At 45.2% G+C, this 14654-nt stretch overlaps 1 protein-coding gene across 1 annotated transcript in view; it reads left to right on the plus strand.

Moving 5' to 3' along the window:
- The window catches only part of FBLN7 (fibulin 7), a 459875-nt gene extending 445287 nt beyond the window's left edge, over positions 1–14588 (plus strand). Inside the window, exons 7-8 of the mRNA XM_029594265.1 lie at positions 551–689; positions 11043–14588. Coding sequence (XP_029450125.1) covers positions 551–689; positions 11043–11415 — 512 coding nt within the window. The 3' untranslated portion in view covers positions 11416–14588. The remainder of the gene's footprint in view (positions 1–550; positions 690–11042) is intronic.
- Positions 14589–14654: the final 66 nt, after the last annotated feature.

The following is a 14654-nucleotide window of genomic DNA, read 5'->3' on the forward strand; positions in this document are numbered from 1 at the left end:
GAGGAGAGAAATGAAGTAAGAAGCATGGGAGTAGCTTGCTGGTGTGGTGGTTACTACCAATTAGCCTTCATACTGATGATGCAACTCCATCTTTGCTCTCTGCTTCAACGGCAGGGGGGTAAAGAGGAAACGAGAAATTGGATTCAGACAGCAATCAACAAGGACATTGAACTGTACAGTTTGTATTAACAAATAAGCATGGGGGTAACTTGCTTGATGCGGCAGTTACTATCCTTAATCTATAAGCCTGATACTACACTTTTGATGCAACTCCAACATTGCTGTCTGCTTTAACGACAGGGGTGGAGGGAAAATTGGACTCAAATAGTAACCAAGAGGAGCCCTGAACTTGGTAGTCTGGGAGACTGATAAATATGGGAGACTGATAAGTATAAGAGCTTGCTGGGCAGACTGGATGGGTCGTTTGGACCTTTTCTGCCATCATTTCTATGTTTCTGTGTTAAGGTTTCAGTTATATTATTTTCTGTTACTAAATAAGTTTTCTGGGTATTTAACCTTCATCTTTTTTGAGCATCATTCTTGTTCACAGATATAGATGAATGTTCTGTCTCCCAACACAATTGTACCAGGGGAACAATGTGTGTAAACACTGGAGGAGGTTTTCAGTGCATCATTCCGGAATGTCCAAGACCCACTGGTAACATCTCCTATGTTAAAACATCCCCCACGTAAGTACAGGGATAAGTTTACTACTATAGTGCTAACACTACAATAGTCTTAAAATATGTTGAGTTAATGTTCTTAACACCCTAAACACTTGTAGAAGAACACTAAATTTTGTTCTTATAATAGTTAATTTTAGAAGATCCAAAAAATAACAATCTAGGATTGTAGCTACAAATTCTACTTATTAAATGCATACTTGGAAACTTTTTAGATTGGTGTTGATTAGCAGGGAAGTAGGGTGGGGTGCACATTAGCTTTTTCTCACCCTCCTCCCCAGACACTAATCCACACATACACACACACATACTTATTCTGTCTCTCTATCCCCTTCTGTTGGGATACAGACTTTCCCTTGGAGAAACAAATACTGACAATCTTGAAAAAAAACAAACAACTTGTTATTAGCGAGACTCTTGTGGAGACTATGTGCTGCACTACATAGAGATATAGCACAGACACAGCTCAACACATTGCCAATATGCTGTGTCTTTTATTCCATTCCACCCATAGGTTTTTTAGGCCAATCCCAATAGAAAGGTCATATTACAATGACACTGACAGGCTGCCCATATGTAACCAATCAGTATAGGCATGCAAGCCTCCTGGACAGCCTGTAATCAGTATCCCTTGTTATTTTCCTGCCTGCAGTGCATACAGCCACTCCACCCCCCATCCCACCTCTAAAAATCACTCCAGCCAGCTCCCTCTCCTTTTCCCCAGACCTGATGCTATCTCTCTTTCTCTTCTCTGCTCCTTTTCCCCTCCCTGATCCCAGCACTTTCTTCCCTTGTCCCCCATAAATTACTCAGAGCTTCCTGATTTGTATTTTCGGTTGTCTCCTTCCGCCTTTATTCTGCCCTCAGCCAAGTCCCCATTTCTGAGATTACAGGTAGTTTCAAGCTTTGGCTGTGTTCTCTCCAGTCTCTCCCATCCTGTTTCTACTAACATGCTGTCTGTTGACACAAGGATAGTGGGGACAGGAGAGGAGAGGGTGAAGCTGTAACAACACAGCAGAGTTGAAAACAATTGCTCTGTTCCCTTCTCCAGTTCCTCTCCTCCTATTCCCTGCCTGCTGCTTAGAGAGGAGGAGCTGGAGAAATAAACAACACAGCACTGTTTTGCTGTTTTCCTGGAGACATAGCAGTTTATACAATTTCCTGGAGTCTCGGGATGAAACCCGAATAATTCCCAGGTATGATTATGTGGCAATTTTCCTGTAGATGAGTTTAAAAGATTACATTAGTAGACCCTTGAAAATTGGGGGAAAATGGCAATAGTAGGTGGGATTAATGTTCACATTTCTGTTGCGCCGGTAAGTGGACCCTTGGCCGGGTGCAGGATTGATAAGCCCTCCGGTTGGACCCAGAGAGCGCCTGTCACCAGGAGGCAGAGCCCAGGAGGAGACAGGCTAGCAGGAGCTTCGCTAATAGCAACACGGGGTTCCCTCAGGTTGAGCCCTTGGTTACCCGGGCCACCTGGTCTTAGGTGGGCCTCGCAGGATCTCCCCGAGAGGAAGCGCAGAGGCGTACCCACTAGGAACAAGGGGGCACAGTCAAAGTTCAGATAGGAATGTCCAGGAGCCACAGTAGACCAGAATAAGGAGTCCAAGTGGATAGCGAGGATCAAGGCCAGAGCAAAGTTCAGAGTTGTCAGCCATAGCACGGGTCAATACCGGAAGTCAGTCCAGGCATGGTCAGGTCAAGCAAAGGTCAAGTTCCAGGCAGTGATCAGGCGTGGTCAGTGAACAAGCAGAGGTCAGTTCCAGGCAGCGGTCAGACATGGTTAGTGGACAAGCAGAGGTCGGTTCCAGGCAGCGGTCAGACATGGTCAGTGGACAAGCAGAGGTCGGTTCCAGGCAGCGGTCAGATTTGGTCAGAAGCAAGCAATGGTCAGTACCGTGAGATCAGTTGGAGGGTACTACCAGGAGAGATGAAGGAACAGGAGACACGGGAGATGCTGGAACAAGGAGACGCTGGAACAAGAAGACACTGGAACAGTAACATTGGAACAAGGAGACGCTAAGGCAAACTGAAGACACCGGACTGTGGGACCTGATTGCCAAGGCACTGGGCTAGGGGCTGAGCCTTTCTATATATACCGGGTTCAGGTAACGTCAGAATCGGGAGCCGCCCGTGAGTTTCCCGCGCTTGGCACTTTAAGATTAGGAGAGCACCGCGCACGCACGCTAGGGGGCAAGGTCGACACCGATGAGGACACCAAGCTGCGGCGTGAGGAGCGCTGTGAAGAAGGCCCCGATGGGCCTGGGGACGCTCTTGGAGGCCACAGCCGAGCAGCACAGGGACTAAGGGAGGAGCTGGTGGACGGTCATGCCAGATGAGCAGGCCCGGTCGCAGCACCAATGCGGCCGGGAAGCGCAACAGTAATACCCCCCTCCCCCTTTTAGGCCTCCCCCTTACCGGCCTGGGCTTCTCAGGATGGGTCCAGTGGAACTCAGCGTGGAGGTCCTTGTCATAGATGTGGTGGGAGGGCTCCCAGGAGTTCTCCTCCGGCTCGAAGTCCTCCCATGACAGGAGGTACTCCCAATGGCCTCTACATCGCCAGACATCCAGGACCTCTTTCACCTGGAGAATGTCTTCAGGTTCAGCGGCAAGTTGGGAAGGTGCAGGAGGCCTTCAAGAATGCTAGGTCAAGACTAGTGGCTTCAATAAGGAGACATGGAAGGTATTATGGATGCCCATATTGCGAGGGAGTTGCAGCTGCCCCTATCCTTCTGAGGACCGGGAATGGCCTGATATTCTTGGATGCCAATCATTGAGATGGGAGTCGCAGTTTAATATGTTTGGTATGCAGCCAAACCTTCTGGCCAGGTCGGAACATGGGTTCAGTGCGGCGATGAGCATCCATGAATTGCTTGGCTTTCTCGGCTGCGTGGGTCAATTTTTCCTTACATGACATATTGTCCATGCCGTGGATTGGACCACGGGTGAAGGGACTGAAAGCGGCACCAGAAGAGCCAGCCATGGCTGTCGGCCAAAGACCACAGAAAAAGGTGACACATCAGTGGCAGAGGCGACATAGGTATTGTGGGACAACTCGGCCCAGGGCAAGAGGTCGGCTCAGTTGTCCTGTAGGTCGTTCACATAGGATCTCAGGAAGGTCTTTAATGAGCAGTTGGTCCTTTCTGCTTGGCCGTTCGCCTGAGGGTGGTAGGCTGACGTCAGGTTCAAGGTGATATTGAATTTTGTGCATAGCGATCGCCAGTACTTGGCTACGAAATGTGGTCCGCGATCAGATACTATCTCCTTAGGAAGTCCATGTAAGCGAAATACCTCTTTGAGAAAGAGTTTTGCCAACTCAGGAGCTGAGGGGAGACTTGGCAGAGGGATGAAGTGGCCCATTTTCGAGAAGCGGTCAATGATGACCCAAATGACTGGGTTACCCCTTGACGGGGGCAGATCAACAATGAAATCTGTTGAGATACTTGACCAAGGTTCAGTGGGAGTCGGGAGAGGCTGGAGAAGTGCCCAAGGGCAGCCAGTAGGAGGCTTCTGTTGTACACATATGGGACAGAAGTCTATATAACTGCGGAATTCCTTCACCATGCTGGGCCACCAATAGTGTCTTCTCAACATTTCGAGGGTCAGGGCTCGGCCAGGGTGACTGGCCAACTTCAAGTCGTGAGCCCAGCAGAGGACACACTCTCGGAGACTGCATGGGACCACCATCTTCCCAGCTGGCACTGTGTTGGTGACTGCGAGGGTTATGCAAGCCAGGTCGATAATGTGCCTTGGAGACTCTGGGCTATCCTCTGGCTCGAGAGAATGCGAAAGAGCATCTTCTCGGGTGTTTTTTGCTGTGGGACGGTAACAGAGTTCAAAGTTAAACTGTTTCAAAGAACAGTGCCCAGCAGGCCTCTCTGGGGTTTAAGAGCTGGGCCTCCTTCAGGTGTTCGAGGTTTTTATGATCCATATAGATCGAGAATCGATGCTGTGCTCCTTCTAACCAGGGGTGCCATTCCTGGAGGGCCAGTTTTACGGCCAAGAGTTCGCAGTCCCCAATGGTGTAGTTCTGCTCCGCCGGGGAAAATTTATGCGAATAAAAGGAGCAAGGTACTAAAGTCCCCTTGGGAGAATACTGGCTCAGGACTGCCCCTGCCCCAATGACTGAGGCGCCTACCCCGACAACGAAGGGGCAGTTAGGGTCCGGGTGGTGTAAGCAGATCTCGGTGCAGGCCTCCTTCAAGGTGTGGAAGGCAGCTTGAGCCTTGGGACTCCAAACTCGGAGGTTACAACCTTTCCTAGTCATGGCTGTAAGTGGAGCGGCTAATGTGGAGTAGTTAGCGATGAATTCCTGTAATAGTTTGTGAACCCAAGGAACCTTTGTAAAGCACGGAAACCTACTGGCTGGAGCCAGTATTGAATGCATTAAAGTTTCTCAGGGTCCATGGTAAAACCATGATTGGAGATAATGTAGCCCAGAAATGGAATACGAGTCTGTTCGAAGATACATTTTTCTAACTTGGCGTAAAGTTGGTTGTCTCGGAGACATTAGAGAATGGTGCGAACATGTGAGCGATGGGACTTTAGATCTTTGGAAAAGATCAGGATGTCGTCTAGATATACCATGACTGAAGAGTATAGTAGGTCTCGGAGGATTTTCGTTCATTAACCGCTGAAAGACCGCTGGAGCATCACAAAGTCCAAATGGCATGGCTATGTACTCATAATGACTGTCTCTGGTATTGAAAGCGGTCTTCCAAATATCCTCCAGCTAGATTTGCACCAGATTGTATGCACCTCGCAGATCTAACTTTGTAAAGATCTGGGCTCCTTGTAGGCGATCAAAGAGTTTGCTAATGAGGGGCAAAGGGTAGCAGTCCTTGTGTGTCATGGCGTTTAGCCCACAGTAGTCAATGCAAGGACTAAGCTGCCAACCTTCTTTTTGACAAAGAAGAATCTGGCTCCTGCCAGGGAATCCAAGGGTCTTATAAACCCTTTATCCAGGTTCGCTTTGACGTACTTGGACATGGCTCAAGTTTCAGGTAGCGAGAGAGAGTAAGTTCTACCCTTAGGAGGCGGGGCACCAGGCAGGAGTTCAATGGGACAATTGTATTCTCGAAGTGGAGGCAGGGTGTCCACATTCTTTTTGGAGAAGACGTCTTGGAAGTCGGAATATGGAGCAGGTAATCCAGAAAGGGTTGTGGAGTTCAGGGCGATGACTGCTGGGGTCACTTGTCACAGACAACGGTTCTGGCACTGGGGTCCCCACTGAATCAGTTGTAGGGATTGCCAGTCAAATTGGGGTCTGTGGATCTGGAGCCATGGAAGCCCTAAAATCACATGGTGCGTGGAGTGCTTCAAGATGTATAGGGAGATCTCCTCTTCGTGAAGGGTTCCCACAGAGAGACGGAATATCACTGTATGATGGGTGATGCATCCGGGAAGATGTTCTCCCTGGATGCACACAATTCGAAGAGGTATCTCCAGTGGCTGCAGAGGGATTTGTAGCAAGGTGACAATGTCATCTAAAATGAAATTGCCACTCGCGCCGGTGTCCACTAGAGCAGTGGTAGCAAAGGAACATGATCCCTGGGATAGGGACACCGGGAGTAGTAATTGGGGGGCCAGTAACAATGGTGCCCTAGCTCGGGACCCCCGCCAGGCTCAGGCTCTGCAGTTTCCCAGATGCACAGGGCAGGATTGTCGGAGATGTCCGAAACCACCACAATATAGGCAGAGGCCCTCCTTTTTGCGGTGCAGACGCTCTTCTGGAGACAAGTGTCTGTGATTAATTTGCATCAGCTCTTCTTGGGAAGAACGAGGTGCCAGTAAAGCCTTCATGGGAGGACTAGTAGCACGAACTGGGTGTGAAGCAGACGGCCGGAAAACCTTTACCTCCTGGTGTCGCTGATGTAGGCGATGATCTATACTGCCCACCAGGGAAATGAGGTTGTCTAGAGATATAGGAATCTCACGAGCCACCAGTTCATCCTTGACAAGCCGTCTAAGTAGATTGCCCATAGACAGTCCTCTTGCCATCCTAGTTCAGTAGCTAGTGTCTGGAATTCCACTGTGAAATCAGTGAGTGGACGTGAACCTTGACAAAGGTGAACAAGCTGATGACCCGCAACCACCTGTCGGACAGGGTCTTCAAAGGTTCGTCTGAAGACTGTAATGAAATGGGAGAGATGACGTAGGAGGTCATCGGAGTGCTCCCAAAGTGAGAAAGCCCATGCCAGGGCCTTCCCTTCAAGACGTGAGAGGATGAAGGTTATCTTGGTGGCCTCATTTGGGAACAAGGCTGGCTGCAGTGCAAATTGCATAAAGCACTGATTGATGAAGCCTCAGTAGAGGCGTGGATCCCCGTTAAAACGAGATGGAGCTGGAAGAGCCAATGAAGCCCATGGAGCTGGAAGAGCCAATGAAGCTCAATCATGGCCAACTCCAGAGGTTGGGCTCTCTGACTTCATCTGTGGAGAGTCTACGGACTCAGCTACAGGACTCGATCATGGCCAACTCCAGAGGTTGGGCTCAACACCCACCTCCACGGGCTTCATTGGCTCTTCCAGCTCCACCTCATTTTAATGGGGATCCACGCCTCTACTGAGGTTTCATCAATCAGTGCTTTATGCAATTGCACTGCAGCCAGCCTTGTTCCCAAATGAGGCCACCAAGATTACCTTCATCCTCTCACATCTTGAAGGGAAGGACATGAACTGCTAGGCCAGTGATGGCCTGCAAGGTGGGAGACTCCGCCGAGTCCATGGCCTTGGCAACCTGTTGCACCAGTAAGTGGATCCTTGGCCCGGTACAGGATTGGTAGGTCCTCCGGTCGGACCCGGAGAGTGCCTGCCAGGAGGCGGAGCCCAGGAGAGGATAGAAGCTAGCAGGAGCTTCACCAATAGCAACATGGGGTTCCCTCAGGTTGAGCCCTTGGTTACGTGGGTTGCCTGGTCTTAGGTGGGCCTCGCAGGATCTCCCCAAGAGGAAGCGCAGGGTCGTGCCCACTAGGAAAAAGGGGCGCAGTCGAGGTTCAGATAGGAATGTCCAGGAGCCACAGTAGGCCAGAATAAGGAATCCGAGTGGATAGCGAGGATCAAGGCCAGAGCAAAGTTCAGAGTGGTCAGCCAAAGCATGGGTCAATACTGGAAGTCAGTCCAGGCATGGTCAGGTCAAGCAAAGGTCAAGTTCCAGGCAGTGATCAGGTGTGGTCAGTGAACAAGCAGAAGTCGGTTCCAGGCAGTGGTCAGACGTGGTCAGAAGCAAGCAGTGGTCAGTACCGTGAGATCAGTCCGGAGGGTACTACCAGGAGAGATGAAGGAACAGGAGACACAGGAGATGCTGGAACAAGGAGACGCTGGAACAAGAAGACACTGGAACAGGAAGACACTGGAACAGGAACACTGGAACAAGGAGACGCTGAGACAAACTGAAGACACCGGACTGTGGGGCCCGATTGCCAAGGCACTGGGCTAGGGGCTGAGCCTTTCTATATATACCGGGTTCAGGTAACGTCAGAATCGGACGCCGCCCATAAGTTTCCCGCGCTTGGCCTTTTAAGGTTAGGAGAGCTCCGCGCGTGCTAGCGGGCGAGGCTGACGCCGAGGAGGACGCCGAGCCCCGGTGTGAGGAGCGCTGCGAAGGAGAAGGCCCCAATGAGCCTGGGGACACTCTTGGAGGCCGCAGCTCAGCAGTGCAGGGACTGAGGGAGGAGCTGGTGGACAGTCGCGCCAGGTGAGCAGGCCCGGTCGCGGCACAGATGCGGCCAGGAAGCGCAAAAATTTCTAGGTCATGATTTTGCAGCCCATTCCTAATTATAATAAAGGAAAGCATCAATGTTCCAATTGTTCGCATTATAAAAAAGAAAACTAATGGAAGAAGTAGGGCTTGATTCACATAAGATTTTTCTCCTATTCTGTGTCTAAGGCAAAAATGCTCAGTAAATCTGACCCTAAATTTGAATCACTGCAGGTTCGTACATTTTATTAGTTTTCAATGTAAGCTTTGCTAATGTCAATGAAATTTCCTATATATGAGGTGATTTTTAAACTGCCTTTGACAAAGAACATGTGTACATTTTGCCTGTAGGCATAGCACAAATGGAATCAGGCGAAAGCTAGAGAAATCTTCAGACTATGACTGGGTACTCTGCTAGAACACTTAGGACCTGATTCACTAATCATTTTTTCCTCACAAAATGGGACAAAATCTTTAGTGAATCAAGCCCTTAGACGTGAAAGTGTAAAAGAAATTAAAATTATCACCTATATTAATTTCACCAAATTTTATCAGCACTAAGTCTATAATAATTCTATAATTGATTATTTTTTTTATTGTGTAACTAAAGGGTTATTTGTAAATGTGAAGGAGACTAAAGTGCCTATAGCCAGTTCATAAAACAACTACTAAACCACAAGTAGATCAGTGTAAATAAACTTAAGGGAGGAAAATAATAAGATCCTCTCCAGCATAGGATCACTGGAAGCAGGGATCTGAGAAGCAGGAAGTATGGAGCCCCACCTAAGTCATAGCTGGGTTTAGAAATCTACATAAAGGGAGTCGATAGCCAGAAGAGGGACTGGATGGGAGGAAGAAATTAGCTGCTTTTGTTCCTAATCCCTGGAGTAGAGAGAAGATCATTGGTTGTGACAGAAAGAGGACTTTTGGTTTTCCCCAGAGCTGGTTACCAGAAGTAGAGATTGAACTACTGGGCTCTTACTTATACTGCAGAACTTGAGACAGGGTGAGGTAAATTGCCAGGAGTATTCCTCTGTCCTTTGTCACTGTTCAAGAGACTTTACTTACTGAAAATTGAAGGAAGGGGAAGAACCATGAGCCTTGTGGTACTGGGGCAGTGGGGTCTCAAGAATCCTAAGCAAAGGTGCAAAACCTTATATTTATTTTAACTGAACTGCCACAGAGACTGAAGGGTCAGGTGCCAATATATTAAGTAATAGCTGGCATTGAGACTTCTGTATTGTATGCACCTTGTCTTTGATATCCACCCAACTGGCAGACCTGTCACAGTAGACTTAAATTGTTTTCTAAATACCAGCAACAATAAGATAAATAGAATTATGGTTCTGTTTGAGAAACTCAGTGAACATTCGACTTGGTTAAAAAAAAAAGCTACTTATAACTATTATGACTGAATACTGGGCTATAAATTTGACTAAAACGTATCCTAAGTTAAATAGTTAATATTTTGATCTCAGCATTTGTTACTTTTAGCACTGACAGCAGCTCTGTATTATTTTAATAATATTAATACATTTTTAGGGGTATATTACAGTAAATCTAGCAAAATAGTATTCACAACCCAGTACAGGGCTCAACACAGAAAGCAGAGTGCTCAAGTCAGTTACACAAGTATGAATTCCTGGAAATATTTGATTACAGAATAAAGTAGAAAGGGGAGTTTCATGCAAGCCTACCAAAATTTAAATTAGCTAAAACATCCCTACCCGGGGGAGGGGGGGGGATCATTCATCAACTCACGATAGGGTATTATTGTGGGCATTAGGGCCCTAATGCCCGCGATAACACCATAATGCATGTGATAATGCAGCATGAGATGCGTATGCAAAATTTAGTCAAAAGGGAGGAGTTAATGAAAATGAGAGGTGTTTAATGTGATAGTGTAATGCATGTTATAACTACACCTTTTCTCAGGATGTTTTGCTGAGAGAGAGAGAGAGAGAGAGAGAGAGAGAGAGAGAGAGAGAGAGAGAGAGAGAGAGAGAGAGAGAGAGAGAGAGAGAGAGAGAGAGAGAGAGAGAGAGAGAGAGAGAGAGAGAGAGAGAGAGACAGACACTCTAGTCTACTTTTTAAACCACTGTAAGAGGGGCAACTAGTTACTCGGGGTGAGGTTTTGGTGGAGGCCTGGGCTTTGGAGGGCAGTTTTACCTGCACAGTTAGAGGCATGAACTTCACAGAAGACAGGGTACAAATCTCATCTTTGTGTACCTGTCATCACTCCAAATCACACCAAATCTTCACTGATGTCTACTGTGCTGTTTGTACGTCTACTGTGCTGTTCGTACTTCTGTCTGTGCATGTAAAACTGCCCCTCCCCCAAAACTTCACCCCGGTTTACTAGTTGCCCCTCTTACGATGGTATAAATAGTTTACTTATATAAAGCCCTTATAAAAAGAGTCTCCTTCTCTCTCCTGCAACATGAAAAAAATTACCCTAGCCACACCCCTTTTTTATCACAGGCACTATTCTCACAAAATTTATAGGAAAATGATGAATCTAGCTCCAAGTAGGTAAAGATGACTCTTATATAAAGCATGCTTAACAATGCAAGCATACAGGGAGAGTAAGGTCCCTTCCCTAAAGAAACTTCATATCAAAGAACAAGATTAATAATATATTTCTTCTTTCATTGCCAGCCAATGTGAACGCAATCCATGCCCAATGGACAGCAGATCATGCCACCTTGCCCCGAAGACCATTTCCTTCCATTACCTCTCACTGCCCTCCAATCTCTTGACTCCAGTCATCCTCTTCCGAATGGCAACTGCTTCTGCTCCAGGACGACCAGGGCCTGACAGCTTGCGATTTGGAATTGTGGGTGGAAATAGCAGAGGAAACTTTGTGATGCAACGGTCAGACAGGCAGACAGGGGAACTAATTCTTGTTCAGAGTCTACAAGGTCCACAGACTATAGAAGTCGACGTAGACATGTCAGAATATCTTGATCGCACATTCCAGGCTAAGCATGTGTCAAAGATCACCATCTTCGTGTCTCTCTATGACTTTTGAAGAAATTAGAGTACAAAGAAAGCAAACAATTCAAGAACTGCTGTTATTCAAATTTTGCTTTCAGCACCGGCTCTCATAGTGATGGAAATGAAAACAAGAAGTAATATTATGTAGAAAATTATGTGCTTAACAGAAGCAGCAGCTGAAGCATATAAATCTGACATGTCGTACAGTGAGATTAGAAAACACATACCCAAAGGAAAAACAGTCTGCTTTCTACCTAAAAGAAAAACAATATTCCCTCTCATTATAAAAGAACTGCAAAGTTGAGTTATGGTCAGGAAAGAAAATAAAAGAAAACATACTGTTTTGGGGGAATAAGGTGATAACTATGATGTTTCTCTAATACCTAGCCTTACAAAATATTTTCAGAGCATGCATGCCAACAGAATGTTAAAACCTTTCAGAGTAATTTTCAAAGGAAAATGTAAATGTAATATACTATTTTAGCAATTTTCAAACGCCCATTTACCTGCGTAAATGCATTTAACGCTGGTAAAGTCTATTGACAAAAGCCTTTGAAAATTGGTAAAGCCTGTTGACAAAAGCCTTTGAAAATTTGTACAATATATGCTATTTAATTATCAAGATGGAAGACTCTATCAATGCTGTATACAATTGACCGGCTTAAAAAGAATGTGTTCCTGATGCAGAAAACCTAAATCTTGAAACATGATATGTCAAAATGTATCTAAGTAGAAAAGGGAGGTATTGTCTTCTAAATTTTTATATCTAATCCAAAAAATACTAAAAATTGAGTTTGTCAGTTATATAGGACTGATGATTATACATAATTTCTTAGCACTATAAGGTGGAGATATTGAAAACCTTATGCTAGTTGTATGAACGTCCCTTATAGAGCTGCAAAAGATATATGGATAAGGAAAAGCAAGTACTTAAATTTTGAATGCTGATATGAAGGCAGAGTGTAGCACTGCCATTGGGCCATCAGGCTGTTCTTCTCCCCAATATATATTTTTAATTCTACAAAAGATACAGTGTAAATTGTGCATTATCTGTATGGGTTTCAAACATTTTGGTCATTATATAGTGATGTCTAGAGATCTGATAATAATACAATTATCTATGAATATTAAACATTTTCATGACAAAAATATGAGGGGCCAATTTTCAGTAGGCTTTTTACTAACTTTCCCGTATATTCAGTGGGATAAATGTCCCGCTGAATATACTTGCTTAAAGTTATCTGACGACATGTAGTCAGATAACTTATAAAACATAATAGCTCCTATATTTTACAGTTTTTCTATTCTTATGATAGCTCTACCTAGCCAGATATCATTTAAAGATATCCTGTCACACATAGCTGGATAACTTTTGACTTCCTTCTGATCAGATCTAAAGTTATGCAGCTAACTTACAGGGTCATTTAGCATTTCATGTTAAGGCCCTAACACATGCAGTAAATAGTCCAATGTGTGTTAGTATGCAAGAGAGAGAGAGAGAGAGAGGCTCTATAGGGACCAATATGTCAATATTTACTACTATTTTCACCACTGTAAGAGAGGGCACTCTTAACTCGGGGTAAGGTTTGGGTGGTGGGGGTAGGTTTTGGACGGCAGTGGTACATACACAGTCAGAGGTACATAATGGAACCCCTGCCCGGAACACCCCTTTTATATCCAGCTAAATTATAGCCGGATAACAACTTATATGACTATAATTAGCCGGATAACTGGATAAAATGGCAATATTAGCCATTTACACAGTTAACTTCAGTTATCCGTCTAAATAGCTTTTGAATATCTATCCCTGGTCAATGTCTAAGAGATACAATACATTTGAAAATAAATTTAAGACAAACCCATTTTAGTTAACTGTGTAATGTAAAAATATTTAATTCTGCAAAAAACATCGTCTCTCAGTGCCAACAGATTTCAGTCTCACATTGTCTTGTCACTAATACGCAGATCATGATGCAATGCTGATAGTTTACTCAAATAGAAAAAAAAATTTGCTATTTGGATGAGAAAATGACCAAGGGTAAGGTAAAAATAAAACACTAACAAAGACCTAGTTTACTAAGAAGATAACTTTCAAATTGCAGCGGTGGCATATCTACGAGAATATGGCCACACACATATTTACAATAGCATTTTATAACCCGCACATATCAGACACAAGATTATTATGAAATATGCATATCTTTACCTTGCAACATTCGCAATCAATTTCAGCTTTCAGGCAAGGATATTAAAATCAGGTCTTTATTAAATTGGCAGTTGTTGCAGGTGACCAAGAGTGCTGCATGAATTTAATAGCCCCAATATGTTTTGCAGTTCCAGTAATTCTTTCTGATGGGGCATCTTGCTAGAGATCTCCAGTTTGTAGTGGGGGACAGTGCACTACAAGAGGATTTCTCATGGCTGTCATATTCTGAACTTGACAACTTGTGAAACAGGAGTTTCACATTCATATTATTTCTGCAACACTCACCCTATCATGATCATACATGTCTGGGTTATTCTGAAGTTAGAAAGCTAGCTTTCAGCTGAAGAATGATTTTACAAATCAGTTTGAGTGCACATGGTTTAAAACAGTGGTTCTCAACCAGGAGTACCTGTTTTTTCTTGGAACCCTGTCTGTGGGTACACAGCCAATCCGCTGCTAATGACTTGCAAGAGAAAACTACCTACGACTGTGCAGGAAGAGCCAGCATTATTCCTCTTGGCAAGCCCTTTTCAGCAGGGATCTGCACTACTACCTTATGTGGGGAGATATAAGGTGGATAGAGAAGTTTCCACTTTTAATATTCATCTCCCACCTCGCTAAAATGAGCAAAGTAAACTTGGGCTGTTTGATACACTCTCTCTCCACCACCACCCCCACAGCTTCTTCCATTTCTTCCCCAAGCTTCAAATGGGTGCCTATTTTTCAGGAAGAGACAATAAAGCACCACAAGAAATGTGTCCTCCAGCTAGCTCAGCACTGTGGGCTCCACAGCACTGACATCACTTCCTGCAAGACTCATTTTGAATTCAATAACATCAGCATTTGACTAGAATGATGTTATTTAGCTACTAAATGCCAATTAAAGTATGGACCCAAATATTACAATGAAAGGCAAATATAACATTTTTTGTGAATTTTGTAACCCTGGGAGTAAAAGAGACATCTCAAATGCTTGAGTGGGGTACTTTAGTCAGGAAAGGTTAAGAACCAGTAGTTTAAAAGGTCTCTTGCTGCCCTTTGTGACGTGTTTATCATGCACATTGGTA

The sequence above is a fragment of the Rhinatrema bivittatum genome, chromosome 3 (assembly GCF_901001135.1).
Source record: "Rhinatrema bivittatum chromosome 3, aRhiBiv1.1, whole genome shotgun sequence".
NCBI classification, from domain to species: domain Eukaryota; kingdom Metazoa; phylum Chordata; class Amphibia; order Gymnophiona; family Rhinatrematidae; genus Rhinatrema; species Rhinatrema bivittatum.